Source organism: Bufo bufo, chromosome 9 (assembly GCF_905171765.1).
Source record: "Bufo bufo chromosome 9, aBufBuf1.1, whole genome shotgun sequence".
Classification (NCBI taxonomy): domain Eukaryota; kingdom Metazoa; phylum Chordata; class Amphibia; order Anura; family Bufonidae; genus Bufo; species Bufo bufo.
In genome coordinates, this window is record NC_053397.1 from 17,527,140 (window position 1) to 17,549,377 (window position 22,238).

Genomic DNA, 22,238 nt, shown 5'->3' on the forward strand with positions numbered 1-22,238 from the left:
TTTTTTTTGTTCAGTGTGGGAATGATTAGGCTTGGTGTAAGGATTTAAGACACAATCAACCCACGGGATAATCAAATCTATAATTTACAAAAAAATATAATATAAAATCCCCATGTGTCATTATGTGTGCTAGATAGGTATGCAAGTGTGCATTTGAAATTGTAGCAAGCTCTTTGTACAGAGCAAGTCAATTTTTATTTTTGGAGGTCCGACAACTGTAAACTCATCTCCGCCTCCTGGCGCGAGAATCGACAGAAGATCAAAAAGCAGCAGCATACTCATCCCTCCTCATATCACCTCCCATCTACCGTGGGTAGAAAGCATGATGTGACGAGGGATTACAATGCAATACTTGCATACCTTTACTGGCTACGATGTCTATGGAGTATCACATGTGAACTAAGTCCTATAGAGCTGGGGGCAAACCCGACGTGACCCTTAAAAGGGCGACTGATCCGAGCACATCCGTTCTTACAATCTGGTTTGAAATCTCAAAACAGTACAAAAGTTTCTGGACCAAAAAGGGAGTATTTATAAACATGGATTAGAACCAGGTAAGAAAAAAAATGACATGTAAAATATTCAGTGACATGGAGGTGTTTGAAAAAGAAAAAAAAATTGCAATGGGCAGTTACTGCTATGCGATAGCAACCTCCGACACTCCGGCTGTTGTGAAACTACAACTCCCAGCGTGCTCCATTCACTTTTATAGAAATATGCATTGTGCGAGTTGCAGTTCCTCCACAGCCAAAGAGCCTGATGTTGCCGACTCCTGCAACACACAAATATTGCCCTGTTTAGTATGGGGACATCTAACCCTACTATCACTTTTTTTTTTTCCTCCGAGGAAGCCTTTCAATTAACCCCCTCACTACCACATTATGGTGCAGGTCCCCTTTTAGAGCAGTGAGAAGGTTGTTTGCTCTATATAAAAAAAGTTTGTTTTGTTTTTTTTAAGACAAGGGTATCCCAATTCGACAAAAATAAAAAAAAAATTGCAGGGTACTTGGCTTACATGCAGCCAAAATTGCTTTCGGCCCCTACAACCTGTTGGTTATTAACGCTCCGCTCTGCAGCCTAACCCAATTCTGCCTGGGTTTTCAAGATTATCCACTTAACCTTATGACCTCTCTTGCAATGTACTTGGCTCTTAAAGATGGAAGCCACAGCAGGAACCAGTCTGGATTTGCGGCCAAGAATGGCCGCTGACCGCTCGCCGATATCAACTATTGCTTGGTCCATGTATAAAATTAGTGTCAATGCAGGATAACTGGTTCCAGTTGGAGGCGAACTCAAAACAAACATTGAAGAGGTCAAGTGTAAACTGCAGCTAATCAACCCCAATACAGCGGATATGGATAGTCTTACTAGTGAAACCCCCCCGCACAATGGCATCCAGGGCTACCCGCCCCTCGACCCACTGCGCCTGCTCACATCCTTCCCCCGTCAAGTCTACTGGGAAAGCGAGAGGTCTCTGGAATAAGTCCACAGTCTGAGGTCACCACATTTTTCTAGGTACGAAAAGAAAAAATAAAGTCCCTTCTTTAAGACCCCCAACAAGTATGTCACACTCTGGTGGGACAGCTCCTTCCATCCCACCGGGAATCCAAGCTTGTAAGGCTGGACACACAAGCCCACGCCAGCCCATTCACAACCGGGACTGCGACAGATCCTTCCTGTCTCGCTCATCGAGCGTCTCTGTATGAGATTAGAGGCTCTCCTGACTTGTGTTGGTTGATTCTTGGTCCACTTTCCTAGACACTTTATTGTCCTTTTGGTCTAGAAGACGCTCCTGGGTCATCCAGGAATGGGACAGAATCTGCTCAAGGGAAGGTCTGTCAGAGGGTCTCTTGGACAAACACCACTCAATCAAATCCTTGCATTCTGCAGAGGAACCAGAAGAACAAAAATTTAAAAATATGGCAAAAAAAAAGAAATGCAAACATAATATCATTTTTCTCTTTTCTTAAAGTACAAGGTCATTGCTGATAAAGTAGAGGTGAGATCTTGGACAAAGCAATGACACCCCCCCCCCCCCCCCACTACAAGTCCCATCATTCCATCCAAATGCATGATACACCTCTAAAGATTCTTACCTCTAGTCACCCTGCAGCGATACTGGATCTTTCCCTTGAGAATTTCTTCATCGTGTTCAAAGGGGATGTCGCCGCAGACCATATCATACAGCAAGATGCCCAGGGACCACACAGTGGCAGAACGTCCGTGGTACCTGTGGAACCGGATCCACTCTGGAGGACTATAGACACGTGTACCTAGAGGAGACACATAGGGGGGGAAACATTTACTCAAAATGCAAACCCTGGATATCTGCAGGAGCTGCAGCTAGAAGCGTAAAACGTTATTCGCAGAGATTTTGATGGCGACTTACCGTCAAAATCGGTGTAAACAGCATCCCGCAGCAAGGCACCAGAGCCGAAATCGATCAGCTTCAGCTCTGCCGTCCTGAGGTCTACAAGAATGTTCTCGTCTTTGATATCTCTGTGAACCACGTCGCAGGAGTGGCAGTGCCTCACGGCTTCCACCACCTGGCGGAAGAAGTTGGCGGCGAGGTCTTCGCCGAGGGCCCCTCGCTCTGTGATGAAGTCAAAGAGATCCTGCACGGGCTCCGGCCGCTCCATGATTATGATAAAGCCGTCCGGCCTCTCGTACCAGTCCAGGAGACGGATCACTCCTCGGCAGCCGGTGGACACTTTCTTCAGGAGGTAGATCTCCAAGGGAACCAAGGTCCCATTCTGTAACAAGAAGGTCACCATGAATATGACCGTCCAGGGCTTTTGGTCCAACCCATACATTGTACTATCGTCTTTAGGTAATGAACTCACCATGTGCTTCATTTCTCCAATCCTGTCCCTTGACACATGCTTGATGGCAACCTGTAAAGAAAGACATGGCCATCAACGATACATCCCATGTATGCAATATAATATAAGCTACCCTTAAAGGGACACTACACCTACATTCTACCTATTGTTCCCCGTTATAAGCATGTCCAGAAACCTCCCTACACCCATGGTCACTATATTATCTTGCGTCGTCCCTATGTTTGCACGATGCTACCAGCTTAGAGTTAGCCCGCTACCCACTGTGCAAAATGGATCTATGTCTGACTTGTAGAACCCCCACAATGCAAAGCAGCGTGATCAAGCATGCAAAGGGTCAACTGCCCACCCTTAAAGGACATAACGCTATGAAATGAAACTTACGGGCAATTTGTCTGCCAGTCTGACTCCCGAATAGACTGTGCCAAAGCCGCCGGTGCCAATCACCGGGCCCACCTGGTAGCAGTTCTCGAATGGTTCTTTTACTGTGAAGAGAAGGAACAAGGATGTCAAGATGATACTTCCTCGCACGAGACGGATAAGACAATCGGCATAGAAGATACCTGCCAATAGAGTAAGGGGCTGCAGCGGGATGATATCCAGTGAGAACGGCTGCGCCATCAGGGTGTGAGGTCTGCACAGACCCCCATCATATCCGACACTGCATGTACACAGCAGGTGAGTCACCGGCATGCCTCATCCCCCGCAGCATCTCCTAGAAAGCGCCAGGATCTGGGAGACTCCCTGCGGATAAGGCAACCCCGCCTTCCTCCTCCTCCTCAAGCATAGCTCTGCGGGTATCCTTGGGAAACCCCTCCCTCAGGAGGAGACCACCCCCACACCCACTCTCTCTATGCATTACCTGCTCATCTGCAAAGCGCCCCCGCCCCTGGGCAGATCAATAGCTGCAGCCTTTGGATGGATGCAGGTACCACAGCGAATCTAGGCGGCGCAGAGGAAATCAGCCATCACCTACCCCCCCAGATCAATGACCACCGCTCTCCTATCAGCATTGTACACAGCCTCATCTAATCTAATGACAGCTCTCATAATATATAGCACAAAAATAGCTAATAATCCTCATTTATAGTGTGCATTGGCCTATCCTGCCCCAGAGATTCAGTGCAATGCAGACCCCACATATACCCCATAGAAAGCTACAGCACAATAATCTGCATAATTACATGGTCTCAATAAACAGAAACAAGTGCATTGTAATGAGGTGCAGACACCAAAAAACTGCATGACTACAAATAGGCGTAGAACTAGCAATATAGATGCAGCAGAGCTGAGTTTGTCACTTGGTTCCTTGCAAAGAACTGCATGAAAAAGGACCGGCTCGGCTCTGCTACCTCCACCGCATGACCATCAGCTCCTCCGTCTACCTGGGGTGATGTTCCCCTGCTCGTCAGCCGCAGAGGACGCGGAGTGATGGACGCCGCCGCCGCCGCCCGGCTTCCTATAGTAACACTGCAGAGAAGCCTTAGGATGGCGATCCATGAAGGGTCCCTGCGCCGCCAGTAACATGACGCTGCTGCTTCTGCTTCCTTTCCCGCACACCACGCTTCTTCCAGCCGGCCGGTAGAACAACGAGCTCCACGTGTGGCCCCCGTGCGCTTACAATATTGTATATTATGCCCAAGGTGTAAGAACTGACCAATCAGCTCTCAGGGAGGGAACGACGCCGGCCAATCAACGCGTAGGTATTAGCCCAGGGAGGAACGGCGCTGACCAATGAGGGCGCGTCCCGGGAGTCTTCATTCCCGCGTCTGAGAGGGCAGGGCAGCCAATGAGAGCGCGGGATGGGACAAAGCAGTTTTGAATGCCACACGAGAAGCTGTGGGGGGCGTGGCTTTCGGGTGACTACAAATGGACTGTAAATTGTTTTACCCCCCTCCTCCTCCCTCCTGATAATCCGGAGCCGCCAGGTTTTTCTATTGTAGTTACGGCACATGGTGGTTTGTGGGGGGGAAGGAGAAGAGGCGGAATTTTCCAGCACGGACATTAAGATACAATGATCTTGTGAAGCGCCTAAGTGGCGTTTATCTCAGTTTACTCAATAATGGCCGTAAATGAGGCTGGCCGCGGCCCCCCCCCCCCCCCGCATTCCTATAGGATGAGACGGAGGCTTGCTTATGGCGCCAAATCTTGGGAGCACATGAGGTTACTTCCCCCCCCACATGGGTGAGAGGCAGGGGGTCTGCAGCCTGCAAGGCTGGGTGGTCTCTCCAGCAGCCACCATGGATGGACTTTGCACGTAGTTGCAAACAGGCATGCAAGATCAGAGATCATTGTTCGAGAACTACAACCCCCATCATACCTGATGCAAAGTGCATACAAAAAAAATAATAATATATATATATATAATGTATGTGTCTCATGCAGGAGCTGCATCATATAGTTGCCTGTTGGGAGTTGTAGTTTTCCAACTACAAAGGGGTGGGTAGTGTGTGCGGGGGCGCGACGGGGCATCCCTATGTCCGTTCCGCCAAAATATACAACCTAAGTTCTGCCATACTTGGGTCCGCAAAAAAAAACGCGTCGCGCATGGACGGTATCCGTATTTTGCAAAACGGATGCAGCTGCGTAAGACGTATCCCTGACTGTTCGCCGCCAATCGTTTCAAAGGGTGCGCCATCCCTTTGAGCCCCCACACGGGGTTAAATGGCCCAAAAAAAGTTTTCTTTACTTTTTTTTTTTTTTTTTTTTTGTTGATCCGTTCGTATTTAATCGTGGCCCCCCCCCCCCCCCCCCGATGAATTGGCCCGTACGCTTTTACGCTCTAACAGTCTGTGTTTGTCCGTGACGTGATAACCTGATAATGGACGCTTGTGTCTCTGTATGTAGGTCACTTGGATGATTTTTTTTATTTTCCCCGTAAGAAGCCTACGTCTCTAATTTCAGAAATTCAAGAAATTCTCCACGCCGACATCATCGAAACCCTCTCGGTGAACACCCAATTTAAAAGGTATGCCGACGTGCTAATTAGTTGAGCAAGGTAATAAGCGTTCTTAATATAGCGCCGGCGTCATTTCGCCAGCGGCCACTAGGGGTCGCCCCCGAGCTCACTGTTGACATTTTCCTTGCCAGATATGTCAGTGTAATACAGTTCACCTCGCCGGTGCCCTGTAATACCGCCCAAACCCTTCTACGCACTTCTAATACCGCTTAGATCTTTCACCTAGATTTCCCTCGGCATGCGTTCTCCAACCTAATAGCTAATGATGCCCTTATCGCCCCCCACCCCTCCATCATTTCCCACCCTGCACAATGCATTTGAGAAGCCATTTTTATTTACAACGTCCTTCTGTAAGCCCATATAAATGTCACCGTCCGAAAGGCCGATGACCTAGAGCCGCGCCGATCGAATAATCCCTGTCGGCAGGGCGTTTGCTTCTATCCTATACAGGTTCGGGGGTTTGTTTACATTGGGGTTCCCCCATCCCCCTCCTCCTCCTCCTCCTTCATACTCTTATGTAATCTTGCATCTTCAAAGAGAAGGTCTGGTGTCAATAGCGAACCCCCAGTGGGGATTGTGCAGGATCAGTCAGCTGCCATGTTGGCAGGTGTTAAAAATAAAATAAAAATCTGCATTTGATGCACGCAGCGTTCTATAAATAGATATACACGGGTCTTTCCCCATCCCCCCCCCCCCCCCTCCCTCCCTCCTATTTTTGCATTATAAAAGATGGGAGGTCAGGCCCTTTAACCTGCTTAATAATGGTAATTTTTAAGGATATTTTTTATGGTGGCGCCATCCTGCAGCTTTGATTGCATTGATTGCAAGCTCCTGGGTTTAGCAGATGTGTAGTGGGATAACACCGGCTGTGAACAGGACACGTCATCCATCTTATCTGCCTGCTTTAATGTTACACCAAGCCCAGGGACCCCTTCCCTCTCCCCCCCTCAGGGTGTATACACCCGGTAGACCTTATAGAATACACCGGCGTTATCATATATATATATATCGCACAGATGGCGGTGGTTCCCTTTAGCACAGGCTTCCCCGGTGGTTACCTAACATCCCTCCCCCCACCTCATTGTACGCCTCCCCCCCCCCCCCCCTTAGATGTTCCGCCGCTGTGGCAGATCATATGATATTCCAGTATAATATTGAGTTCAGAGCTGTCATAATCCGTTCCCTACAATCCCTTCCTCTCCGGTGCATAGGATGCAGAAACCGTATGTTATGAATCACGCCCGTGCTTTAATAGTTCTAATAGCCGTCATGTGCGCCGCCGGCTCTGCCCAACCACAATATTCTAGAGAGATTTGCAAAACGTTTTGTAAAAAATAGACATAAAAAAAAAATTGAAATAGAAACAATTTGCTGCAGAAATGCAACGTAATATCAACTGTGCACAAGCCACGGATACAATGTTGCAAAACGTAACTCACCATCTGGAAGATCATCTTTGGGGAATACGGAATTCAGGAGGTAATTGTGGATTTTCTGATGGTAGATGACTTGTACCGATGACATGGTGGCAGTATCGGCAGGGCACGATCCGGTGGAAGGGTGACGGTCTTGCCGTAACGTTTTCTCCGGGCTGGTCTCCTACCCCTTTTTAGAAGTCCGGCCGGTGCTGGTATAGTCCAAGGGAATGATCAGTCCTCTAAGATAGCAGCGTTCACATTGACTGAGGCTCAAGGACTCTGCAACATGACACTGCTGACAGCGAAGTAGGGGGAGGGTCCGGGGGAGGGTGAAGTTCCACGCCTATCCACCCATCGGTGACTAAGTATGGAGCGGCATGGCTTCCATACAACTACAGCATTCTTTTTTTTATTTGAAACCTCTTATTGTTCCAGCTGCCGGGGCGCCTGTGCGCTTACCTCTCCGCCAATACGTGTGTGTGTATATATAATTTTTTTTACTTGCCCGTGAATATTACGACAGTTCTTATTACACTGGGTCTTTTACACGATCTGCCAAAGACGTTACAGAATTTTTTTAATTTTTTTTTTTTTTTTAATTTTATAACCATAGTCCATCAGTGAATGGATAAAGATGGTCCGCTTATCATACAATGTGGTTTTAGGGTACGGCCACCTCTGTTTTGCTTGGGGTCCGTCACGAAATCTGCATGAGTTATGTCACGTTCACATGTTGGTGATTCACAGACGTGTGCTGTACGTGTTCTCCATGGACAGCACACGTACCTGTTTTTTTTTAACGTGTGTATTCACATTTTTAGCATGGAAGCTTGCTCTGTTTTGTCTTTTACATCGCGCCCATTATTGTGTATGGGTCAGGGAAAAACACGGATGATATCCGCATTTCACCGATCATTAGGAAGAGATGCTTTGAAAATTTTCAGCTTTACGGTGTCCGTGAAACACTGATGACACATGGTGAGCAAAGAAAAAAAAACGGACACACGAACCAAACACAGATCCTTCACGCGTGCATCGCCGATCATCTTTTCACGGATTTTATCACGGACATGTGAATGAGGCCTTTCTTGCAGCAGGATTTAGTCTGCATTGCAAAGGGTAAATTCTACGGTGGAAATTAGCAGGTCAATTTGTGTAGAAAATTTTCGTGACATGAATCAAAATCGCATACGCCATGCTGCGCTGTGAACTCCACAGATTTAACTTTTTTTTTTCTTTACCTTCAGAACAGACGCATTGCAGAATTGCATGCGGAAAATTTGCATCGTATATGTGTGGCCGTATCCTTAGGTGATATCATTGCAATTTCTGCAATAAGGTGATAATGTAAAATTGTTGTCACCTAGGGCTACTATTACACTCGCGTTTTGGGCGGATCCGTCACGGATCTGCAAAAACTGATCCGTTACAATAATACAACCGCATGCATCCATCATGACCGGATCCGTTTGTATTATCTGTAACATAGCCAAGACGGAGCCGTCATGAACTACATTGAAAGTCAATGGGAGACGGATCCGTTTTCTATTGTGCCAGAGAAAACAGATCCGTCCCCATTGACTTACATTGTGTGCCAGGACGGATCAGTCTCGCTCTGCATCCCAGGACGGACAGAAAAACGCTGCAGGCGGCCTCCAGAGCGGAATGGAGACTGATCGGAGGCAAACTGATGCATTCTGAGCGGATCCCTTTTCCATTCAGAATGCATTAGGGTGAAACGGATCCGTTTTGGACCTCTTGTGAGAGCCCCTGAACGGATCTCACAAACGGAAAGCCAAAATGCGAGTGTGAAAGTAGCCTGAGGGTCCATTTGCACGTCCGGAAAATGGGTCCGCATTTGCGGATTCGTGCTTCCGTTTCCGCAAAAAAATAGAACATGTCCTATTATTGTCCGCAATTGCGGACAAGATTAGGCATTTTCTATTATAGTGCCGGCGATGTCTGGTCCGCAAATTGTGGAATGCACATTGCCAGTGTCCGTGAATGGACCCTAATACGTGTGAGTGGACCCTAATACTGCATGTGTCCCATAATTATACATTGGGCGCGATATCGCATTGCAGTCTACTCATCGTCCGTGATTAGCCAGATTTTCATGTGAGCTTCCCTCCCCCCCCCCCCCCCCCTCCCCCTGTAGTCTGTCTCCTCTACCCGTGTTGAGTGCAGTCTATTGCTCCCTGTTGTCAGGCATATCTGACCAGCATGAAGCAGGACGGGATGCTGGCCCTTTAATTTATAACCAGTGCAGCGGTCAGCAGCGTTGCCTTGCAGCGCTGAGATCCAGGTTCTCTGCGTGTTTGTGGGTTTACTCCCATACAAATGGGGTTCATTTGGAATTTAGCTCATAAGCCCAAATGGTAACGGGGGCTGTGGTGAGTGATGGCCATGTCTGTACAGCGCTATGGAAATGAATGGAATAAACATCTGACGGCAGGAGAATCCGTCTTGGTTGCTGGTGAGGTCATGACTGACTTTAGCTCTATTAAATCGCGTCTACGTTTTGGAATATTTTGCAATGTTCGGTGGTGCTGCTGAAATGGAGACTATGAACCGTGCCTCCCCCGAGAGCGTACGCAATAACTGGGTCAACATTTGGGGAGAGGTGAATCAGTCCCTGCACTGGGACACAACTAGTGTTGAGCGAACTTCTGTTTTAAGTTCGGCGTCTAAAGTTCGGCTTCCGGTTAGCGGAGAATCCCGATATGGATTCCGAATTCCATTGTGGTCCGTGGTAGCGGAATCAATAATTGGCCATTATTGATTCCGCTACCACGGACCACAACGGAATTCGGAATCCATATCGGGATTCTCCGCTAACCGAAAGCCGAACTTTAGACGCCGAACTTAAAACAGAAGTTCGCTCAACACTAGACACGACCCCTCCGTCCCCCCCACAGCTGTGCAGATGGGAGGGAAGCGGGGCACCCAATTTTTATTTTATTATGCAGACTGGTATTTCGTTTTTATCGCTGCTGCCGACCCTGGTGCTGAAGAAGGTGGCGGGTGCCTGTGTTTTCAGCGGGTGCCAGAGGCCATTGCTGTCCTTCATAGCGATGATGTTTATCACAAACAGGAGGAAATACAAGAATGTCCCCAAGCAACAACCATTGCGGTGAAAGTCCCTTTTTTTAACATTCTATAGGGCAGGGATGCCCAACCTGCGGCCCTCCAGCTGTTGCAAAACTACAACTCCCAACATGCCTGGAGAACCTACAGCTATTAAGGCATGCTAACAAATGGAGGGGCCGCAGGTTGAGCATCCCTGATATATGGTTTCAGAAGCTGTATCAGTTTAAAGGGGTCCTCCGATCATGACTGCTATGGTCTGTCCTATTGTTTACATGGGAGCAGTCTACCGCCATACCGTCTGCCTAGTGGTGGCGGTCTTGCATTTCAAAAGCAGCCCAGGTACCCCATTTGTCTAGTCCCCCACCGATCTCATGACCTAACCGGAGGACAGGTCGTCAAAATCTGTAGCCCGGAGACCCCCTTTAAATGTTGGTTTTAGGGTACGGCCACACAAGAAAATCTGACATGGATTTTTGCTGTGGGTCGGCGGCAAAAAACAGCGACTAATCCACTTGGAAATCCACGTGACTCACATATATACGTGACATTGTTTATTTGCGTTGCTTGGGGTGTGACGCAGCTTTGCAGGGATCTGTGTGTCGCTACTTTGTATCCAGGCGGCAGCTTTGTGTTGTATCCCATGGCAACAGAATGACACAACTCCTGTGATATGAAGAGCCTAACAACGCGAGGAAACAATACCCGTAAAGTGACTGATTCTCCCCTGCGTGGGGCGAGGGTTGTTCCGCCCGGGGCTTGTACTCGGTCCATACGTTGTGCTGCATTGTTACGCACGCCCAGAGCCCATGTTGTATGCATGCCCAGCCATAGATATAAAATATCTGGTAGCAGTTACAATGTGGACTCTGCTTCTCCCTCCGCTAGAACAGAGTATTCCACTTTTAATATCTCTGCTTGCTATCGGTGAACAGAGACATTCCAGTGTGTATCCAGAGGCTGCAAACCTGACCCGATGACCTTCTCCTGTCACGAGGGCATGAGAGAGCTGAGAGCCATGCGTCTGTGTGAACGAGACTAGGGCAGGTATATCAATGAGTGTCTCCATTTCCGAACAGCAAGCAGAGATGTTGAGAAATTGAAGTGCAAAGTTTATTGCAGAATTGCAGAACTTCTCATTTTACAATGATTACAACTACGATGCCAGGGGATCATCCAGGAGCTGAAGGGCCCCTCCCTCCTTCCCAATCCGCTTCAACTTTTTATCCCAGGCCTCCTGCTCCATCTTACAAAGGGTTAACAACCCGTAATAACCATTTCTACCCAGCCAGACGCTGGGATTATTATAATTTTTTTAGTACACCGTATTGGAGGCGTTCTGCAGCCGCTGTGTAGCTTATTCTAATGACCGCACCGACCTCGCTAACACGAGCTCTATGAACTCGAGAGGTCAGCAGGGACACCGAGGACAGGGCCGCTTTAGTTTCCGCGGGACGTTTCCCCACTTCTTCCTCTGCTGACAATCGCTCTTGTCTGTTTGCGGCCGGATCATGTGAAGACCACAGGTCTCCTGGCTGTTCGCGTCAATTTTTAGAAGAAAAATGGGCTCCTGGGGAGCAGCTGCAGCCGTACGGTGTGCTATATTGTAATGTATACGCTTATTGATGTAGGCTACCGGTGCGCACACAGAATCTATGGCTGCGCTTAAAGCAGATGGCGAGATTTCCCTTTCCCTGTCCACTGCTGACTCTGTGCTGGTCGAATTGAGGGCACCTGTATAAAAAAAAAAACAGGTGGGTGCAAAAAAATCACCCCCCTCCCTCCCCCACACACACTCCTGGTGCATGCTACTCTTGCCAAACAAAACCCCTCCCCCACCCTGTGGACTGGAGTGCCCCCTGCTGGTTCAGCTAAAGGGGCCCTAGTCCTTTACTGGCGTCCTTTTCCTGATTCTGACCCAACACGCAGATAACGGCAGCGGGATTCCTGCTCAGCCAATCACTGGCTGCAACGGAGACCTGCCTCCTGTGAGCAGGCATATCTAGGTACTTCTTGCCGGGAATTGGTGGGGTATTTTTTAACCCATTGTACCCCATATGTAAAAAAAAAAAAAAAAAAGTTGTTATCCAAGACATGTTTTTTTAATAGTTGCATTTTACTCATTTTGGGCTAAAAAAAAAGAAAAAAAATCGGTCTTTATTACGAATTTTCTACAGTTTTTGTTCTACGGCCTTCACTTTCAGTGTATCTGCAGACTGTCTTGCTTCCTGTTTTACACTGAATCCGTCAGGTAGCTGCCCTGATGGCTCGATGTGTGCAGCCCTTATCTCTGAGATCCTGACAGCTCAACTATCTTGTGGCCTGAGCACCCGTTTAAAGGGGTTTTCTGGGATTTTTATATTGATGACCTATCTTCAGGATAGGTCATCAATATCCGATCGGTGGGGATCTGACACCCGGCACCCCCGCCAATCAGCTGGTTGAAGAAAAGGCTGTGCGCTAGGGAAGGCATCGCTGGCACGGCGGGGGCATTGTCTTCAAACAGCTGATGGATGGGGGTGCTGGGTGTTGGACCCCCGCCCATCTGATATTGATGACCTATCCCGAGGATAGGTCATCAATATTAAGATCCTAGAAAACATGCTAAGGAGGATTCCCTTGCAACCAGACTGTCAGTCGTGATTCCTCTGAAAGGTGGATTGGTACCCTACTACCATGAAAAGTGGCCCGCCAGCGCTTGCGCAGTGCAGATCCTCAATTCAAAATAAATTTGGGTGGGCAAATTTTTCGGGCCGACCATATGAGTTGGGGCTCGTGCACACGACTGTATGTATTTTGCGGTCTGCAGAAAGTACTGATGACGTCGTCGTGCATCCCGTATCTCACGGAACAGCCGGCCCCTAATAGAACAGTCCTATCCTTGTCCATAATGCGGACAATAATAGGACATGTTCTATTTTTTGGCGGAATTAACATACGGAATTTTTTTTTTTTTGCAGACCCATTGAAATGAATGGTTCCGCATACGGTACACCAAAAAAACGGAAAGAAAATGTTTATGTGCATAAGCCCTTAGTGTGCCCCTCCCTTCTGAACAGGGCTCCAGTATTTTCCCACTATATTAAAGCCTCAAGGATTTCTCTATGGAACGTCTGGTCGTTGCGAATATTCCCTTATTAGCTGCATTACGTGTGCCTTACCTGCGCACCCCTGAATGCTGTATTGCTTGTCGCCTGGTTTTTCTAGAAACCGATAAAGTAATGATTTGAATAGTGCGGTTTTAAGGGCTCAGAGACTTATTGGTGACTCTTTATTTTAGTCGGGTGTGTAAACTTTTGCAAATTAGCATAGAGCTTACCTGCAGTTATTCTCTAATGTTGACAGAGCGTAGGGGGGTGGATGTGGGGGTTTACAATTTGGCATTCAGCTTGGAAAGGTCTCACCTTCTTCAGCTGTGAGTACAGTGGGCTGGCGGTGTGTCATCATAGAGCAGCTTGAGCTTGCGAAACTGAGAGCAAGCGCGACACCTGTGACTGAGCGGCATGCTCGCGCTGTCACCTTCCTGCTGTACAGCCGCACGGAACACGTGTTCTTTCTTTTTTATCCCCGTGTGTTCAGTAACAGTCTAATTAAACCCATGCCCTTCCCATGGAATTAAAGGCGAGTACGGCATCCTCTTTGAGTAACATTAAAAATAAGCTTCGTGTTTGGATTCCACAGTGTTTGCTGTCAGTGAATAGAATCATTCAGAGGCTGGAACACACACACACAGCAGCTGTGGTGAAGATAAAACCCTATGGATGTGACAAAAAATTAGCGCGGTTTTTGAAAGTTAATGTCCTTTTTTTTTGTTTTGTTTTTTTAATTTCTGCGCAGATGAACATAAATAATTTGGCGCAAATTATATCAACGCAGACACAAGAAACATGGACTTCAGTAGTGAATTCCCTCCCCCCAGGTATATCGGAAGCATGTCCCGTGAAGACACAGGATAGGGGATGAGTGTCTGTACACCGGGCCCCTGCTAATCACAAGAACTGGGGCCCTTGCATTCCATTCCATAGAGCTGAATGGAGCGGCTCTGTGTATGTGTGACTGCCGCTCCATTCAAATGAGGAGCATTGGCCCCCATTCTCATGGTTAGTGGGGGCTCCAGCTGTCAGACCTAGTGTTGAGCGAACTTGTGTTTTGAGTTCTGCGTCCAAAGTTCGGGTTATCGAAGAATCCCATTATGGATTCCGCCACCACGGACCATAACTGAATTTGGAATCCATAATGGGATTCTTCGATAACCCCAACCCGAACTTTGAATGCGAACTTTAAAAAAAAAAAAAACAAGTCTGCTCCACGCTAGTCAGACCCTCACGAATCAGACCTTATTCCCTATCCTGCTTTTAAAGGGATATTCCAAGATTTTAATATTGATGGCCTTTTCCTCATGAAAGGGGGTTGGCCCATCTGGGACATTGATGACATCGCTAGGATACGCCGTCCATGTCGGATAGGTGTGGGCCCCACCTCTGGGATCCACTCCTATCTTCCAAAGTAATGGAGAGCACACTGCGCATGTGCGGCGCGCTCTCTATTAATCGCTAGCAAATGGCAAAGTGAGTGCACACGGTCCCTGAGTGGTGAGTAGAGAGCGCAAGCGCAGCCACTGCTCCATTCGCCACTATGGGACTGCTGTAATGGTGAAAGTTGGGTGGCCGCGCATGCGTCCCTGCTGTCGGTTTACTTTGGAGATATCCGTACACCTATCTGACATTGACGGCACATCTCATTGTCCTACCCCTTTATTTTGTTGATATGGCGATCTGTTATAAACCTGGTGTAATGGCATTAGTACATCTCTCCCGACGTGCTGTTCTGTCCTCTTACTATAAACCAGCAGCATACAGTCGGTGACATTTAACACCTCCCTCGGAGCAGGTGAATTGCTCCACCGGCGCGTTTCCGGTTCTTATGTACGCAGAGCAGTACAATGCGGTCTCGTCATCAGTGCAGCCTTTCTCACACCTCCCATACGTAACTCCTTGACCAGACCTATAGGGTTTCCAAATAATGCCCTATTTTCCAAGTGGCTGAGAGCTGTGGTTTAATACGCCGCTGTTGTAAGCGACTAATCTGACGGACGCCCGGGTACAATTGTCTGACCTTTCTGCAGTCCTGGAAGTGTGTCAAGTCCGACCCCCCCTGTAGGATGTGTTCCCTATCAGCACTGCATGTTCTCCTATGTAGGGTATCACATAACCTAATTGAGAGCGCCGCTGCCATGTCTCTATTTATATATCTTTATACCATCATAGAGCACGCGGGAATATGGAATCAACGCTCTTAAAGGGGATTTCTGGTACTTGGAGGACCTAATCTTTAAAAGGGGGTATTCCCATCACATTACAATAGGGACATATCGCTAGGATATGCCCCCCATTGTCTGACAGGTGCGGGTCCCACCTCTGGGACTGGGACCAGCACCTACAAGGAGAACGGAGCGGGAAGAGCTGTGGCTGGAGTACCCCAGGGGTCCCTCCACCACTAAGCGCTGCTCCCCGCTACTCCCATACAAGTGAATGGCCCTTGCTTTCATTCATTTCTATGGGGAAGATGGAAATAGCCGAGCCACAGCTCAGCTATTTTCTGCGCCCCCATTGAAATGAATAGAGGGCGGCTGTGCATGCGCAGTGCGCCCTCCATTCATTTCCCAGTCCCGTTCTCCTTGCAGGTGCGGGTCGCAGAGGTGGGACCCGCACCTATCAGACAATGGGGGCATATCCTAGCGATATGCTCCCATTGTATGTGATGGGAATACCCCTTTAATGAGGTTTTCTGGGTTTAGGCTATTGATGGAATATCCTTCTCACAGGCCATGAGTATCTGGCGAGGGTCCAACACCAGTCTCCCAAATAGATCAGCCTTTTAAAGGGGCCATGACGCGCTTGCGAGCACTGAGTCCTCGTCGTTGGGGGCCATCTTCAGGATATTGGAGCTTTGTCATATTCAAGTGGATAGGGCAAAGCTGTGCAATATTCTGCACCACGTAGACAGCAGGTAAACAACAGTGGTTTAAACGTTGCTGCCCCTTTAAACAGCTGATCGGTGCAGGTGCTACGAGTCGGATTCCCACCGATCTAATATCGATGACCTGTCCTCGGGCGATCAGTACTCCGAATGTGGAAGACTCCTGTAAATCCAAGCCTATGTGATGGAAGCTGTGGGGTTTTCCAAGAGGGTATAGGTCATTAATATGTGCTCGATGGGGATCCTACTCCCGTCACCCCCGCCGATCAGCTGTTTGAAGAGGCAGGAGCTCTGCCAACCTCCATATAGTTTACTAAGCGCCTCTTATTGCAACTTAGTCTCATTCACTTGGATGGGACTGAGCTGCACCTATGCCACGTGACCGATGATTGGGACGTCACTGGTCTAGGAAGAGGCCGCGGCGCTTACCGGCCTCTTCAAACAGCTGATCGGTGGGGGTGCCACAGGCCGATTAGAAATTGATGACCTATCTTTTTTCAGAGCATTTTACCCTGATTGGTTTCTATGGACAGCAAGTCCTGCTGATAAATGAAGTGCACTGCCATAACGTAGCTCTGTTCCCACTTCTGGGACCTGCACCTACCAGACATTTTGGGGGCATATCATAGCGACTTGTAATAACGAATAGAGGTTTACTTACCTGAAAGATCCTGCTCCTGTTTTCCCAGCTGTCGCAGTGACATCATGTTGACAACACGTGACCGCTGCAGCCAATCACTGGCACATTTGATGTGATATCGCTGCTGCAGCCATGAGGACCACAGCGGGATCTGTTAGGGAAGTAATCTTCTATTGCAGGTCGATGTTAAAACCAGACTCTTCCCAAGTTTTTACTTCTGGATTCCTCCTGACACAGGACGTATGACCATTCCCAAATTACCGGCTGAGGTGGGTTGCGGAGGCGGCCCATTATTGGTTGAGTGGTCACATTCCCTGTGTCGAGAGGAACCAGGAGTTAGAGACCAGTGGGACCTTGGGAAGTGTCCAGTGGGGGTTTGCTAAAGGGGAGCCCCTTTATTTCTCGTTCATTCCATTGGGGGACACAGACCATGGGTATAGCTTAGAGATATTACTAGGAGGGACACTATGCAAAAAAAGAAGCTCCTCCTCCTCGGGCTATACCCCCAGGCACCTCCAGGAGAACTTCAGTCTTTGCTTAGTGTCCGTTCAAGGAGGTTGACATTTATTCTTCTCTTGCTCAGCCCGGTCCTCCCTCTGCCCCTGCGGATCCAGCGGTACCCGCCTGGGCCTCCGCCATGTCTAATGCGGCAGCTGATCTGGCCTTAGTTGCCAAGGCAGCCATGTCCTTCATGGAGCGCATGGCGGCTACTACTCCAGTGGCATCCACCACTCCATCCCCTCTCAGCGACTCTCACAGAGGGCGTCTGACTTCTAAAAGGCAGCGTGAGCGGCAGCATTCCTCCTCGGATGACTCCGCTTCTCCCCCTCGCCTTGAGGCATGCCCGGTTGACTCTCCCCCTCGCAGGGAGCGCAAATCCGATGGGGAATTGTCCGGATCGGACGAAGTCACGGAGCGGGAACCCCTGCCTAAGCTTTCCACCATGGTAACCGAGTTGGTGGCAGCTGTCCGTGACACTTTTAATATACAAGGGGATTCTCCTCCCTCCACTAGTCGGGAGTTCTCCCTTTTTCCACCCAAGAAACAGGAGTCCGCCGTGTTCCCTATTCACGAGGAATTCACTGCGGTCCTATCAAAAGCTTGGGATCGACCTAATCAAAAATTTTCGGCCACCAAGCGTATGGATACGCTTTATCCTTTTCCAGCTGACACAGTGGAAAAGTGGACTTCTTCCCCTAAGGTAGATCCTCCGGTGGCCAGGTTAGCCAAGAACACGGCCCTTCCCGTCCTAGACGGTTCCTCTCTGCAGGATGCGGTGGACAGACGTTTGGATTCACTTTCCAAGTCCATCTTCTCGCTGGCGGGCGCTTCCCTGCGACCGGCCTTTGCGTCGGCTTGGGTCGCCAGAGCCCTTACAACGTGGTTGCAGCGCCACCACCAGGATCTGTCAGAGCAGGACGCCTCTGCAGATACTCTGGATTTTATCATCCAGATGTCTCAAGCGTCTAAATATCTCTGTGAGGCTTCAATGGACATCGGCTCCCTCTTTGCCCGTATTTCGGCCCTCTCTGTCATTCAGCGCAGGGAGGTCTGGCTGAAGGTGTGGGATGCTGATGCCTCATCCAAGCGATCCCTCGCTAACCTTCCCTTTGAAGGGTCCAGGCTCTTTGGGGCTCAACTAGATGAATTCATTTCTGCCGCAACAGGGGGCAAGAGCACTCATCTACCCCAGCCCAGGACCAAGCGTCCCTTTCGGTCTCGGCCTTCAGGTTTCCGGGGCCAGTCCTTTCGTCGCTTCTCCACTGCCAGGACGCCGTCATCCTCATCGGCAGGGGGGTCCCAGGACTCCCGCAAGAAGCCTTTCTTCAAGCCCCAGCCTTCTTGGCGGCCTCGGGCGCAGTCAGCCCGTCCTCCTGCTCCCAAGCAACCCTCCGCATGAAGGGGTGCCCCCACCCCTCGTGGTGGGGGGCCGTCTGCTCTCCTTTCAACAGGTCTGGAGGGCTCACGTTCAGGACGCCTGGGCTCTGGAAGTGGTGACGTCCGGCTACAAGTTGGAGTTCGCGTCCAGCCCGCCGGAACGTTTTTTCCCTTCTCGCGTTCCGGGGGATCCAGCCAGGGCCTCGGACCTCTTTTTTGCGGTCTCCTCTCTTCTGGACCGTGGTGTCATTTCCCCCGTTCCCCCAGAAGAGCAAGGGACAGGTTTTTACTCAAACCTGTTCGTTGTTCCAAAGAAAGAGGGGTCAGTGCGTCCAATCTTGGATCTAAAACTTCTCAACAAGTTTCTACGGGTGCGGAAGTTTCGCATGGAGTCCCTTCGCTCCGTTATTGCTTCTCTGAGTCCAGGAGAATTTCTCGCGTCTGTGGACATTCAAGACGCCTACTTGCACGTCCCTATTGCAGAGTCCCACCATCGCTTTCTGCGCTTTGCCATAGGGGGGCGTCATTACCAGTTCGTCGCCCTACCTTTTGGGTTGGCAACCGCCCCTCAAGTTTTTACGAAGATTCTGGCGCCTCTCATGGCGCTTCTTCGCACCAGGGGCATCTCTTTGTTACCATACCTAGACGACATCTTGATAAAAGCTCCGTCTCTTCCACAGGCCGAGGACAGCATCCGAATCACGGTTCAATCCCTGGAACGGTTCGGATGGCTGATCAATCTCCCCAAGTCCTCTCTGCACCCCTCCCAGAGACTTTCGTTCCTGGGGATGATCTTGGACACCTCGATTTCTCGGGTGTTTCTTCCAGATTCCAAGGCTTCCCAGATTCGTCTGGCAATGGTGCTCCTTCTACGCTCTCCACGTCCCACCATTCGGGAGTGCATGCGGGTGCTGGGCCTTATGGTCTCCTCTTTCGAGGCGATTCCGTACGCCCAATTTCACACTCGTCCGCTACAACAGATGATCCTTGCCCTCTGGAACAAGAACCCTCGGGGTCTAGACACTCCTGTTCGTCTGTCCCGGCAAGTTCGAGCGTCTCTCCCTTGGTGGCAGTCTCCCCTGAACCTATCGTCAGGAAAGTCCTTCCTTCCGTTCTCCTGGACGATAGTCACCACCGACGCCAGCCTCATCGGTTGGGGAGGTGTTCTCCGGAACCTCACAGTTCAGGGTGTCTGGTCGACGGAGGAATCCCGTCTCCCGATAAACGTTTTGGAATTGAGGGCGATTTTCCACTCCCTCTCCCATTGGACTCCTCTCCTGGCGACTCGCCCGGTGCGGGTTCAGTCGGACAATGCCACGGCTGTGGCTTATGTCAACCATCAGGGCGGGACTCCATCCTGAGGAAGAGAGGCTTCTCTGATGCGGTGGTAAGAACCATGATCAGGGCTCGAAAGCCGGCTTCTTCACGAATCTATTATCGCACCTGGAAGGCCTTCCTGGTGTTTTGTGAGAAATCGGGCTACTCGCCCCTACGTTTCTCTGTCCCAGTGGTGCTGTCTTTTCTCCAGTCCGGCCTCGACATGGGTCTGTCGCTCAGTTCTTTAAAGGGTCAGGTTTCTGCTTTGGCTATCTTTTTTCAGAGGTCCATTGCCTTTTTGAGACCTGTAAAAACCTTCCTGCAGGGGGTGGCGCATTCGGTTCCTCCGTATGTGCCTCCCTTGCCCCCCTGGGATCTCAACTTGGTTCTGCGCGCCCTTCAGGCGGCGCCTTTTGAACCTCTGAGGGAGATCTCTCTGGTTTTACTCACCTGGAAGGTAGTTTTTCTGGTGGCCATAACCTCCATCAGGCGAGTTTCGGAGCTGGCCGCACTTTCCTGCCGGGAACCTTTTCTGGTCTTTCACCAGGATAAGGTGGTGCTCAGGCCGGTGCCTTCTTTTTTGCCCAAGGTGGTTTCTCCCTTCCACCTTAACGAGGATCTTGTCCTGCCCTCTTTTTGTCCTTCTCCGGTGAACCCCAAGGAATGTGCTCTCCACTCCCTGGACGTCGTCAGGGCCCTGAAGGTGTACCTGGGGGCTACCGTTTCCTTCCGGCGTTCAGACTCTCTCTTTGTGATTCCTGAAGGGTCCCGTAAGGGCCTGGCGGCTTCCAAGGTCACCGTGGCGCGGTGGATCCGTTCCGCTATTGCTGCGGCATATCGCGCTCGCGGCCACGTTCCGCCGTCGCGGATTACCGCTCACTCCACAAGGGCAGTGGGTGCTTCCTGGGCTAGACGCAATCGCGCATCCGTTTCCCAGTTGTGTAAGGCGGCCACTTGGTCGTCCTTACATACTTTCACAAAGTTTTATCAGTTACACTCTCTGGCCTCGGCTGATGCTGCTCTTGGGCGCAGGGTATTGCAGGCTGTGGTTCCGGTTTGACTACTGGACGTTTATTCCTGGCGGTGTTGGATTTGTTCTTTTTTCCCACCCCATGGACTGCTTTGGGACGTCCCATGGTCTGTGTCCCCCAATGGAATGAACGAGAAAAGGAGATTTTTGTGAAACTCACCTGTAAAATCTTTTTCTCGTAATTTCCATTGGGGGACACAGCTCCCGCCCCCTTTTTTGGTTTACGCCTTAGGGTGTGCTGTGTGATGGTTTCCATAATGTTTTGTTTCCGTTCTCCTTCTCCTACTGCTTTTGCAACGACTGAAGTTCTCCTGGAGGTGCCTGGGGGTATAGCCCGAGGAGGAGGAGCTTCTTTTTTTGCATAGTGTCCCTCCTAGTAATATCTCTAAGCTATACCCATGGTCTGTGTCCCCCAATGGAAATTACGAGAAAAAGATTTTACAGGTGAGTTTCACAAAAATCTCCTTTTTTTTAAAAATATATATTCCTAGCGCCAGGACCCTGGCCACTGCTAGGATTCTTTCAGGCGGCGTGAGGTCTGCCCATTACAGGGTGCACGGTGGTCCCAAAGCTGTCCACGAAAAGAAAAAAAAAAAAAAAAACGGCCTCCAATTCTACTGAAGACATAAAGTGGAAATGCGACGACCTATAAATGGCCGAGTTATTTTGTTTAAAGTAGCGGAGGGCGAAACATGGCATGGAAAGAGGACACTGTTTACACGTGACGTCATTCGGCGGCCGCAGAGGAAACTTGTTCCATTGAGCTCCGCGTCGGAAAGAATCCTCAATGACAATTCTGCGATGCCTGAGTGTAGCATTCCAGGCCTCACTTATTAGGCCAAGTGCTAATGGGGCTTTTGAGAAAAGGCAGGGCGCCTCTTGCCAAAGACATGGGAGCACTTATCTCCAGACCCTCACAAGACGTTCCTCTGAAGTCCTCTTAATCCCCAACGGTTCCATTTTTCCCACAGCGAAATCTTGCATCCTTTATTATCTCCTGATCTATTAAAGCCTAACTCCACTTAAGACCCGAAAATTCACATAGGACTGCGGCTAATCCCAACATCCCCCTCCCTCCATGTCATAATTA

General features: G+C 49.6%; 1 protein-coding gene and 1 long non-coding RNA gene across 3 annotated transcripts in view; one reads left to right on the plus strand and one right to left on the minus strand.

Annotated features, from left to right (window-relative positions):
• On the minus strand, positions 1-7,485 carry LOC120979735 (serine/threonine-protein kinase pim-3-like). 2 transcript variants are annotated; one of them, XM_040408686.1, is made up of 6 exons: positions 7,239-7,485; positions 3,225-3,325; positions 2,844-2,894; positions 2,390-2,753; positions 2,097-2,273; positions 1-1,884 (listed from the first exon to the last, which is right to left on the minus strand). In XM_040408686.1, the coding sequence occupies exons 1-6, from the start codon at positions 7,321-7,323 to the stop codon at positions 1,709-1,711; spliced, it is 954 nt and encodes a 317-aa protein (XP_040264620.1). In that variant the 5' UTR covers positions 7,324-7,485; the 3' UTR covers positions 1-1,708. The 2 variants fall into 2 exon arrangements, with proteins under 2 accessions (XP_040264620.1, XP_040264619.1); XM_040408685.1 differs by lacking the exon at positions 7,239-7,485 and adding an exon at positions 4,226-4,518.
• The window catches only part of LOC120979736, a 26,429-nt gene continuing 8,856 nt past the window's right edge, over positions 4,666-22,238 (plus strand). The window contains exons 1-2 of the long non-coding RNA XR_005774372.1: positions 4,666-4,716; positions 5,745-5,808. This is a non-coding gene — a long non-coding RNA (uncharacterized LOC120979736). The remainder of the gene's footprint in view (positions 4,717-5,744; positions 5,809-22,238) is intronic.

Bases quoted from the DNA above. Each gene is read 5' to 3' on its own strand.
- LOC120979735 (XM_040408685.1), bottom strand. From the start codon at position 4,367: ATGTTACTGGCGGCGCAGGGACCCTTCATGGATCGCCATCCTAAGGCT. The intron at 2,274-2,389 runs GTAAGTCGCCAT...TGTCTCCTCTAG, and splicing joins TGTTTACACCGATTTTGACG to GTACACGTGTCTATAGTCCT. The intron at 1,885-2,096 runs GTAAGAATCTTT...GTTCCTCTGCAG, and splicing joins TCGCTGCAGGGTGACTAGAG to AATGCAAGGATTTGATTGAG.